This window comes from Leptinotarsa decemlineata, unplaced genomic scaffold, assembly GCF_025532065.1.
Source record: "Leptinotarsa decemlineata unplaced genomic scaffold, Ldec_3_MD MMD2_tig00001973_RagTag_RagTag, whole genome shotgun sequence".
Taxonomy (NCBI): Eukaryota; Metazoa; Arthropoda; class Insecta; order Coleoptera; family Chrysomelidae; genus Leptinotarsa; species Leptinotarsa decemlineata.
In genome coordinates, this window is record NW_027412572.1 from 1,888,897 (window position 1) to 1,901,864 (window position 12,968).

General features: G+C 33.4%; 1 protein-coding gene across 7 annotated transcripts in view; it reads right to left on the reverse strand.

Annotated features, from left to right (window-relative positions):
* The window catches only part of SNF4Agamma (SNF4/AMP-activated protein kinase gamma subunit), a 143,871-nt gene that overhangs the window by 101,784 nt on the left and 29,119 nt on the right, over positions 1-12,968 (reverse strand). For all 7 annotated transcript variants that reach the window (XM_074176641.1, XM_074176640.1, XM_074176635.1 and 4 more), the window contains one exon: positions 9,437-9,757. In XM_074176641.1, coding sequence (XP_074032742.1) covers positions 9,437-9,757 — 321 coding nt within the window. The remainder of the gene's footprint in view (positions 1-9,436; positions 9,758-12,968) is intronic.

Consider the following 12,968-nt stretch of genomic DNA (forward strand, 5'->3'; position numbering starts at 1 on the left):
GGTTTAATATTCTTCGCCTTGAGACATCTCCAAATAGTTTCTGGTGGAATATTCAAATCTAAAGTGGCATTCCTTATACTGGCAATAGGATTATTTCCGAAATAATCTAAAATGATTTGATCATTCCTGTTTCGTCTTTGTACAGGATTATTTTTTAACATCATTTTTGATACTGCACCAGTTTCATTGAATATTTTATTTATTTCATTTACCGTGCCGCAGCTTATACGAGGACGATCTGGATATCTCTCATTAAATACTCTACAAACCTCTCTAGCCATTCTAATGTCATCTCCCGAAAGGCGTACAATTTCAATTTTCTCTCTTACGCTCAATCTTGCAGCCATGACACAAAATAATTCCAAGAACTGTAAGGTGAAGAATATTGTTGACAATAGTACACTAAAATCTTTCACAAGTGTCAAACTGTAATATCATTTCCATGGCAACTAAGATTTGAATTGAAATATTAGGTCTTAGTTTTAGTTAATTTGAGTGAAAACTGGAATGTAATTCCGTTATTTTCATTAAAAATATTTAGGCTATTTGTTTTTTTTTCATCTGGCGGCTCTTTATTGTTGAAATCATTAAAAAATATTCTCATGGCTATATCTGTTGATATAGGGTGCTTTTTGTGACTGTTAGCTGTGTGAGTTTTCGAATTTTTGAGTTATCATAACTTTGTTAATAATGAATATTTTTTCATGAAATTTTGGTCACACCTGTTTACAGGCACTCTGAATCCAGTGGCGTAGTGATTTTTCAATAAAAAAATCGCTAATAAAAAAATCCCGATTTTCGACTAAGAAAAAATATCGTAGTATGCCCTGAAACTTTAATAAACATTTCAAATTTTGTCCCAAGGTAGACCTTTCAGTACTTGACATTTAAAAAAAAAATTATTAAAATCGGTTTACAACTTCAAATTTTAGGGGGGTGTTTCCATTAAAAATTGGTCACACTGTATATTGTCCGCGATGGACGGATAGCTTACATGGTAATTTATAGTCTTAATATTATTTTATTGCAAATTATTTGTCTATTATTTGACATTCACGATTATCTGTTAACTCCAAACTATTTTAACAGATGGCGATATCTTTTGACTGGATTGGGTAAGTAATCAATAGATGGCGCTGCTATGTTGAACCTACAAACGTATCATACAAGCTACAATGTTGACGAAATCAACTTCCAGATACAAGTTGTCAGCAGGCGATCTGATGTCTTCTAAATCAATCAATACTGTTGTTGATGAAATCTAATATATATAAATTACGTATAACGTTGTTTGTCCGATATGGACATCTAAACTACTTAACCGATTTCAATCAAATTGCACACCGTGTGCAGTTTGATCCAACTTGAAAGGTACGATACCTTACATCTTAATTTTTATAGTCGTAATATTATTTTAATGCAAATTATTTGTCTATTATTTGACATTCACGATTATCTGTTAACTCCAAACTATTTTAACAGATGGCTATATCTTTTGACTGGGTTGAGTAAGTAATCAATAGATGGCGCTGCTATGTTAAACCTACAAACGTATCATGCAAGCTACAATGTTGAAGAAATCCACTTCCAGATACAACAGTTGTTACCAGGCGATCTGATGTCTTCTAAATCAATCAATACTGTTGTTGATGAAATCTAATATATATAAATTACGTATAACGTTGTTTGTCCGATATGGACATCTAAACTACTTAACCGATTTCAATCAAATTGCACACCGTATGCAGTTTGATCCAACTTGAAAGGTACGATACCTTACATCTTAATTTCTATAGTCGTAATATTATTTTAATGCAAATTATTTGTCTATTATTTGACATTCACGATTATTTGTTAACTCCAAACTATTTTCACAGATGGCCATATCTTTTGACTGGATTGAGTAAGTAATCAATAGATGGCGCTGCTATGTTAAACCTACAAACGTATCATGCAAGCTACAATGTTGACGAAATTTACTTCCAGATACAACAGTTGTTACCAGGCGATCTGATGTCTTCTAAATCAATCAATACTGTTGTTGATGAAATCTAATATATATAAATTACGTATAACGTTGTTTGTCCGATATGGACATCTAAACTACTTAACCGATTTCAATCAAATTGCACACCGTATGCAGTTTGATCCAACTTGAAAGATATGATACCTTACATCTTAATTTCTATAGTCGTAATATTATTTTAATGCAAATTATTTGTCTATTATTTGACATTCACGATTATTTGTTAACTCCAAACTATTTTCACAGATGGCCATATCTTTTGACTGGATTGAGTAAGTAATCAATAGATGGCGCTGCTATGTTAAACCTACAAACGTATCATGCAAGCTACAATGTTGACGAAATTTACTTCCAGATACAACAGTTGTTACCAGGCGATCTGATGTCTTCTAAATCAATCAATACTGTTGTTGATGAAATCTAATATATATAAATTACGTATAACGTTGTTTGTCCGATATGGACATCTAAACTACTTAACCGATTTCAATCAAATTGCACACCGTATGCAGTTTGATCCAACTTGAAAGGTACGATACCTTACATCTTAATTTCTATAGTCGTAATATTATTTTAATGCAAATTATTTGTCTATTATTTGACATTCACGATTATTTGTTAACTCCAAACTATTTTCACAGATGGCCATATCTTTTGACTGGATTGAGTAAGTAATCAATAGATGGCGCTGCTATGTTAAACCTACAAACGTATCATGCAAGCTACAATGTTGACGAAATTTACTTCCAGATACAACAGTTGTTACCAGGCGATCTGATGTCTTCTAAATCAATCAATACTGTTGTTGATGAAATCTAATATATATAAATTACGTATAACGTTGTTTGTCCGATATGGACATCTAAACTACTTAACCGATTTCAATCAAATTGCACACCGTATGCAGTTTGATCCAACTTGAAAGGTACGATACCTTACATCTTAATTTCTATAGTCGTAATATTATTTTAATGCAAATTATTTGTCTATTATTTGACATTCACGATTATTTGTTAACTCCAAACTATTTTCACAGATGGCCATATCTTTTGACTGGATTGAGTAAGTAATCAATAGATGGCGCTGCTATGTTAAACCTACAAACGTATCATGCAAGCTACAATGTTGACGAAATTTACTTCCAGATACAACAGTTGTTACCAGGCGATCTGATGTCTTCTAAATCAATCAATACTGTTGTTGATGAAATCTAATATATATAAATTACGTATAACGTTGTTTGTCCGATATGGACATCTAAACTACTTAACCGATTTCAATCAAATTGCACACCGTATGCAGTTTGATCCAACTTGAAAGGTACGATACCTTACATCTTAATTTTTATAGTCGTAATATTATTTTAATGCAAATTATTTGTCTATTATTTGACATTCACGATTATCTGTTAACTCCAAACTATTTTAACAGATGGCTATATCTTTTGACTGGGTTGAGTAAGTAATCAATAGATGGCGCTGCTATGTTAAACCTACAAACGTATCATGCAAGCTACAATGTTGAAGAAATCAACTTCCACATACAACAGTTGTTACCAGGCGATCTGATGTCTTCTAAATCAATCAATACTGTTGTTGATGAAATCTAATATATATAAATTACGTATAACGTTGTTTGTCCGATATGGACATCTAAACTACTTAACCGATTTCAATCAAATTGCACACCGTATGCAGTTTGATCCAACTTGAAAGGTACGATACCTTACATCTTAATTTCTATAGTCGTAATATTATTTTAATGCAAATTATTTGTCTATTATTTGACATTCACGATTATTTGTTAACTCCAAACTATTTTCACAGATGGCCATATCTTTTGACTGGATTGAGTAAGTAATCAATAGATGGCGCTGCTATGTTAAACCTACAAACGTATCATGCAAGCTACAATGTTGAAGAAATCAACTTCCAGATACAACAGTTGTTACCAGGCGATCTGATGTCTTCTAAATCAATCAATACTGTTGTTGATGAAATCTAATATATATAAATTACGTATAACGTTGTTTGTCCGATATGGACATCTAAACTACTTAACCGATTTCAATCAAATTGCACACCGTATGCAGTTTGATCCAACTTGAAAGGTACGATACCTTACATCTTAATTTCTATAGTCGTAATATTATTTTAATGCAAATTATTTGTCTATTATTTGACATTCACGATTATTTGTTAACTCCAAACTATTTTCACAGATGGCCATATCTTTTGACTGGATTGAGTAAGTAATCAATAGATGGCGCTGCTATGTTAAACCTACAAACGTATCATGCAAGCTACAATGTTGAAGAAATCAACTTCCAGATACAACAGTTGTTACCAGGCGATCTGATGTCTTCTAAATCAATCAATACTGTTGTTGATGAAATCTAATATATATAAATTACGTATAACGTTGTTTGTCCGATATGGACATCTAAACTACTTAACCGATTTCAATCAAATTGCACACCGTATGCAGTTTGATCCAACTTGAAAGGTACGATACCTTACATCTTAATTTCTATAGTCGTAATATTATTTTAATGCAAATTATTTGTCTATTATTTGACATTCACGATTATTTGTTAACTCCAAACTATTTTCACAGATGGCCATATCTTTTGACTGGATTGAGTAAGTAATCAATAGATGGCGCTGCTATGTTAAACCTACAAACGTATCATGCAAGCTACAATGTTGAAGAAATCCACTTCCAGATACAACAGTTGTTACCAGGCGATCTGATGTCTTCTAAATCAATCAATACTGTTGTTGATGAAATCTAATATATATAAATTACGTATAACGTTGTTTGTCCGATATGGACATCTAAACTACTTAACCGATTTCAATCAAATTGCACACCGTATGCAGTTTGATCCAACTTGAAAGGTACGATACCTTACATCTTAATTTTTATAGTCGTAATATTATTTTAATGCAAATTATTTGTCTATTATTTGACATTCACGATTATCTGTTAACTCCAAACTATTTTAACAGATGGCTATATCTTTTGACTGGGTTGAGTAAGTAATCAATAGATGGCGCTGCTATGTTAAACCTACAAACGTATCATGCAAGCTACAATGTTGAAGAAATCAACTTCCAGATACAACAGTTGTTACCAGGCGATCTGATGTCTTCTAAATCAATCAATACTGTTGTTGATGAAATCTAATATATATAAATTACGTATAACGTTGTTTGTCCGTTATGGACATCTAAACTACTTAACCGATTTCAATCAAATTGCACACCGTATGCAGTTTGATCCAACTTGAAAGGTACGATACCTTACATCTTAATTTTTATAGTCGTAATATTATTTTAATGCAAATTATTTGTCTATTATTTGACATTCACGATTATTTGTTAACTCCAAACTATTTTCACAGATGGCCATATCTTTTGACTGGATTGAGTAAGTAATCAATAGATGGCGCTGCTATGTTAAACCTACAAACGTATCATGCAAGCTACAATGTTGAAGAAATCCACTTCCAGATACAACAGTTGTTACCAGGCGATCTGATATCTTTTAAATCAATCGATACTGTTGTTGATAAAATGAAAGTGTAAATTTGCCAATCGAATTTTTAAATTCACTAGATATAACTGAAATGCCACCACATAATCTTCGATTAAAGATTGGTTTCCCTATTATTCTCCTACGTAATTTGAATCCACCTTAATTATGCAACGGTATGCGTTTAGTCGTCAAAAAGATCACCGGAAATATTCTTGAAGCAACCATTTTAACTGGGGAGTTTGAAGAAAAAGTGGTCCTGGAGCCACGTATTCCAATGATACCGTCAGATTCTACCATACCTTTCAGAAGGCTACAGTTTCTAATTCGTTTAGCTTTTGCCATGTCTATAAATAAGTCTCAAAGCCAAACAATGTCCATTTGTGGTTTAGATTTGGAAAATCCATGTTTTTCTCATGGGCAACTATATGTTGCATGTTCACGTGGGAAACCGTCGAATCTATTTGTATTAGCTAAAGACAGGTTAACCAAAAATATTGTGCACCGATTAGTTCTGAATTAAATTTAAATTAAAAGTATTTATAATTAAAAATAATAAATATTATTGTTTAAGATTTAAGACTATCTGCCCTACCTACCTCATTCATAAGTTAAAGTGTCACTGTTATTTATTAACAACTTCGTAATTTACTCATTTGTTATAAAATTGAATAAAAATATAAATAAATTTTAAAATTAATTCTTTTGTATTGATTTTTGCTTAATATCAACTGTACGAAAATTTTAATCAATAGTGTTCAAAGTCCTTCCCCTTCAAATCCCAATCCAGTGGATTTTTATACCAGTTTTAACGTTTCCGTATTCGTTGGTAAATAATAATTTCATTGTAATAAGGGGTTACGGTTAGTAGAAAATCTGTCATGGAGGTCGCCATATTTTTTTACAAATGACATCTTTGTAAAAAAGCATGGTGGTCCCCGTGACTGATGTTTTCCTACCGTTCCTCTTGAATAGTTTACTACAATGTAATATAAAAAAAACCTTAGCCACAGCAACGCGTGGCAGGGTTTGCTAGTATACTTACACAGGGTGTTCCTTAAACACATGCTAATATTTAAGAAGGTAATTCTTAGACCCATTTTAAGAAAAAAACTTCCTATGGACGTATGTCCTAAACGCCTTAACTTTTGAGATACAGGCTGGCAAAGTTTTCAAAAATAATCAGTTTTTTAATAATAACTGAGACAATTTTGTAGACATCTTTGGCATATTTGGTACATATGTTCCATGCCTCAAGGCGCATTTTCTGATGTACACTAATTTGTATTTTTTCAAACAGTGGCATCCCTACGGGTTTCGCATTGAATATTTTTGGGGAAAAAGTACTACGCCAATGCTTTCTTCTCAAAATAAAATCATTTTTAAAATCCTCATTCATTTTTGAGAAAATTTGATCTCCTGGTATTTCTTTGTACGACGCATGATTTTCACTCAAAAAAATAAAAATCGACAGAAAGCAAATTAAGAAATTAAATCAATTCTAAAATGAATGACAATCTGAAAATTGCTTCATAACGCATTACCAATTCCCTAATAATATTTGAAAACATAATTTGCAAAAAAATAAATTTTTTACAAAAACGAGTTTTATTTTATTTTGTGACAGTAAGTCTAAACGAATAGCACAAATTTGTTAATTAGTAATAATACCAAAACTGATTATAAAAATTGTTGGAAGTGGCCACCTGCACTTAGTATGCATGCTTCCGCCCTTCTACACATGGAATTACGCACCCGTTCAAATATTCCCGGCGTATTTCGTATAGTTTCACACGAGGCAACTATTCGCTCTCTTAAATCTTCTAAAGTATTAACGGGAGTTTTATACACAAGAGTTTTAAGGTGACCCCATAAAAAAAAATCTAAACTGTTGAGATCGGGGGATCCTGCTGGCCATTGCTGAGGTCCTCCGCGACCTATCCAAGGATTAGGATAAACTGTATTCAAATGGTTTCGGACAATTACACTGAAATGAGCAGGGGCGCCATCGTGCATGTACCATATTCGATTCCTTAACGCAAGTGGCACATCTTCAAATAACCCAGGTGAGTCTTCATCGAGAAAGTGTAAATAAGAACGACCATCAAGGCGTCCTGGTAGAAAAAATGGACCTATTAGATGATCACCTATAATTCCTGCCCATACATTAACCGAAAATTGGTGTTGGAAATGGGTTTCGGTTATTGCATGGGGATTTTCTTCAGTCCACACATGATTGTTATGGAAATTTTGAATGGCATTCCGAGAAAAATTTGCTTCGTCTGTGAACAAAATTTGTGTCTCAAACTGCGGATTTAGTGCAATACTTTGTAGATACCACTGACTGAAGTTCACACGCTGTGGAAAATCTCTGGGGAGTGATGCCTGCACTTTTGAAATATGGTATGGGTATAACAAAAAATCAACCAAAATACGCCAAACAATTTGATAACAAATATCCAGAGTTCTAGCGATCTTTCTCGTACTCGTCTCAGAATGTTCCTCAATTTCTTGCAGCACCGCTTCCTCAATTTCAGGAGTTCTTACTACACGAGGTCTACCTTCCGTAGTCCCTTTCTTGAAACTACCAGTTTCCCCAAGTCGACGATGAATATTTGAAAAGGTTCGGCTATCTGGTAAGGCACGATTAGGATATCTTTCCTGATAAATGCGCCTGGCTTCTGTTGCATTACCATCGGCAAGGCCATATACGTAATGCATTTGCGCCATTTTCGCATTCGTATAATTTACCATATTTACTGATATTTAGAAAAACAGCGGACTACCAAAATAACTTCAATAACACTTCAAAATCAATCAAAACGCGCTGTGACAGTTTTTAACACCAACACCTTACTTTAAACCAACATCAATATTAGCTACTGACGTTTGTACATACAGAGAATTCGTTTTTTATTGCTATGGTGGATACGCTGTTTTTTCTGCTTTTAATCTTTAAAAGAAATCACATATCGACAAACTCCATATTTCCAAGAGGTGCAGTAAATAAATTCTGCTACACGTCATTTATTCCAGGATAAGTAAATTTATGTTTTCAAAAATTACTAAGCGGTGCTGCGTTATGACGTAATTTTAATTGAGAACAGTGCATCTGACAACAAACAAATACCTTTTAGATCCTCAATTATTTTGCAACAAATCTGATCTCTTAGTTTGCTTTCAGTCGATGCACGATACCGCATCAGATTTTTAAGGAATTTATCCTTAAGTAAAGCGATTTTTAATTTTTTGAGCGAAAATCATGCGTCGGACAAAGAAAACCCAGCAAATCAAATGTGCTCAAAAATGTATGGAGATTTTAAAAATAATTTTTAATTCAAGATAAAGCAGTGGCGTAGTATTTTTTTCGCCAAAAATATACATTTCAAAACTCGTACGTACGCCACTGGCAGAGAAAATTAAGAAAATTGTACGTCAGAAAATGCGCCTTGAGGCATGGAACATATGTACCAAATATGCCAAAGATGTATACAAAATTATCTCAGTTATTATTAAAAAACTAATTATTTTTGAAAACTTTGCCACCCTGTATCTCAAAAGTTAAGGCGTTTAGGACATACGTCCATAGGACGTTTTTTCCTTAAAATGGGTCTAAGAATTACCTCCTTGAATATTAGCATGTGTTTAAGGAACACCCTGTAGAATCTTATCTGAATGAGAAATATAACACAATACAGGCATTTCAATGCCAAGGTGATAATTACCCATTCAAGATATTCTTAGTTGCAATTTGTAATTCAGTACCTTATCTGATTTTATATTAATTATAATTTAACATTGTCATTTATACTTTAAATGAGCTTGCCCATATAAATATACAAATAAATAAATAAAATATAAGTAACGGCTCACCATCATAGCGTTTTTCATGGACGTCATAAAAGTACTGCCTTTTCGTTTTCCAGCATCAGAGTTCGACCTATTCCTAAATACATGTTTGCTAGGACTAGAATTATTTGAATGTCTCAATTCTGGCGTATTCGACTCGGAATTCGAGGCAGTGGTCGGATCAGAATGTTTTTCGTTTTTTCTTCTAGAGTCCAATTTATCATCGCGTAAAACTTCTTGAGGCAAATCTTGTTGAGAATCGGAAGACCACGTTCCAGATTTTTGATGAGGAATACAGGTATCATCTTTTGAAAATAACGATGGCGTTTCGGACGATTTGGATTCCTAGAAAATACGTAATTGGCATTGTAATAACACAGAATATGTAATACTATGGATCAGTTTGTTTGACGGTGGTTGACAATGTTTCGTGGTGTATTTCATCAGTTCGGACTTCCATTGTCTAATATAATATAAATTGATTTGAAAACCCTGAAAAAACAATTAAAAAATTAATAAGATTAACCGACAATAACAATTTTATTAAACGAAACACTGAAATTACAAATAAATAACATACAAACAACAACCAAACAAATAAAAATTAAAATATTAATAAAAGCTGAAAAATAAAAATTAAAAAATTATTATTAACAGAAAATGAAGTTATCCTCCAGTTATCACCCGTCCTCGGGTGATAACTGGAGGACGATTGTGGATACTAACAATCGAAACGTCGTGACACAACTTGGTTTGAAATCTTTTAATTTTTATTCTTAATTTTTTGTTGATAAATAATTTTTTAATTTTTATTTTTCAGTTTTTATTAATATTTGAATTTTTATTTGTTTGGTTGTTGTTTGTATGTTATTTATTTGTAATTTCAGTTTTTCGTTTAATGAAATTGTTATTGTTGGTTAATCTTATCAATTTTTTATTTGTTTTTTCAGAGTTTTCAAATCAATTTATTATTTATATTTTGAACATTTTATTAAAACAACGATAAAAATAAAATAAAAACAACAATAAAAATTAATTGGCGCTCCGGGGCGACTTCATTGATTCCAGTGGCACATTCCGTGACATCCCCCCAGGGATGTCACAGAATGTGTCCATGGGGGTCACGAGATATGGAGGAAAAGTAAAAAAACTGATATTGCTGTAGTTTTTCATTACAAAAAAATATACATATAAGCTTTCAATGCACACCTTTTTTTTGGTATTCTATTGGTGACAAACATGAGCTTGTTTGGAACTAACCAATTTTCTAATGTCTGGATTGAGTTTTGTAACACATAGTCTAATTCAAAAGTTGAAAATTGTGACTAATAGAGACAATGATTGGAAAAATACTGTTACGTTTTCCCCGTGAGTTTACCAATAGTGGACTACAGTGTACAATAATACACACATCGGAAAAGTCTAGGGATATTTTTAAAAATGGCAATAATTTTTTTTTAGATCGCTTTAGGAAAAAAAAATTGACGGGTGATTATTAAACGAATGTAACTTACAACAAAATTTATTAAATGGTCAAAAATACTGAGTGCGCATATAAGCAAAACTAAAAAAAAAAATATGGCTCTTCTTTGGCACCCCGAAAAAAAATCATAATACAAAAAAAATTGGAATCAGTACAAAGTATGGCCTCCACGATGGTTTATTACGGCCCTACATCTATCGTGCATCGACAAAATGAGATTGTCAATGTCTTGTTGAGGTACATTTACCCATTCAGCGATTAAAAGCTCTCTCAATTGAAACGTTGTGTGAATGTTCCCCATATGCGGAGTAATTCTTCGTTGAAGCATGTCCCACACACGCTCGATGGGATTCAGGTCCGGTGATTGTGCTGGCCATGGCAATACATCAACTCCTTCGTTGGTGAGCCAGTCAGTCACTAGACGCGCGACATGTGGACGAGCATTATCGTGCATTAGGTGGAAGTTTTCACCAACAGCACCAGCAAACGGACGGACGATAGGTAGAAGAATGGTGTCGAGGTACTGTCGAGCCGTGAGGGAGCGATTTGGAAAAACGAGATCGGTTCTGCCGCCGATCATGATTCCGCCCCATAGCATTACTGTACCACCTCTGTATGTGTGGACTTCCTGGACGTGTCTCAAACGTTCATTATTTCCAGGTCGTCTCCACAGTCTTACTCGACGAGAATCTGGATGAAATCCAAATCTGGATTCGTCTGTAAACAAAACTGTGGCCCAATCATTTGCATCCCAGTTTTGATGTTCTTGACACCACTCTAATCTTCTACCGCAATTGCCTCTCGACAAAGGTGGACATCAAAGTGGCCTTCTATTGTGGAGATCTGCTTCATGCAGTCGATTTCTGACAGTATCACGACCACTGGTTACCTGGTGCGTCTGCTGCAACACGTTAACCAACTCAGGTGCTGTAATTGTCGGTTGTCTTCTTGCGGTTAAGACCAAAAATCGGTTTTGAACTGCAGTTGTAGCGCGTCCTCGCCCTGGATGTTATTCGGCTGGACTGCCAGTTTCACGGAAACGCCGCCACAATCGACTGATAACACTTTGGGAGACCCCCAAACGAAGAGCTACATCATTTTGTCGCATGCCACCTTGAAGAAGCCCTACAGCTCTATTCATCTCAGCCAATGGTAAGTGATGGCGTTCCATGTTAAAGCGCAATATTTCCAGTTTAATTGCTGAGCAAGAACTGCATAGAATGTACAAACTCGACACTTTCAGATTATTCATTTTAGCCGAAAACCTACGGTTTGTAAAAAACTTGATAAAAGATTAGTTACCGTTTTTGCAGGCTTTGTTCAACCCATAGAAATCTACAGGGTGTTCGAGTGTACCAATTTATTCTAAATTAAACGACCTCATGCATTTATTTTTATGATATTTAGTATGTTATAAAAATATTCCTAGACTTTTCCGATGTGTGTACAATACAATACTTTATTTTTCCTGAGACTTTTTTACAAGCATGGAAATCGTCATATACACAGTAAAGATTGGAGTTGAAAAATATCAAGTGATAAAATATGGAACATACATAAAAAAAATTAAATCAATAGTAGATGTAGGAGATAATTATATAAAACAATTAAAAAAAAACATAGTATAAACAGTAGAATATTAACAAGCAAACAATCGTGATGTCAAACAGCCAGATCAGTTTGAAAATAATCATCAAGTGAATAAAAGGCATTTTTGTAGAGAATATTTTTAACGTTATTTTCGAAATTAATGGGATTTGAAATTTTCTTAATGAATGTTGGAAGTTTATTAAATATTTTTATAGACATAACATGAGGTCCGTTTGATACAGATGTTAATTTGTGTACAGGAACTATCAGATTATAATTTTGCCTGAGAGTATAACCAGCAGCTATGCGGATAGTATCCCTTTGCTGAAACTCATGGTAATGATTCTTAATGTAAGTGACACAATTAAAAATGTACATGGAGTTAAAATTTGTAACTCAGTAAATAACTGCTTGCAAGAATCACTATATTTTTTAAAACACATGGTTCTTAGTATCTTTTTTTGAGCAATCAACTTGAGTGAA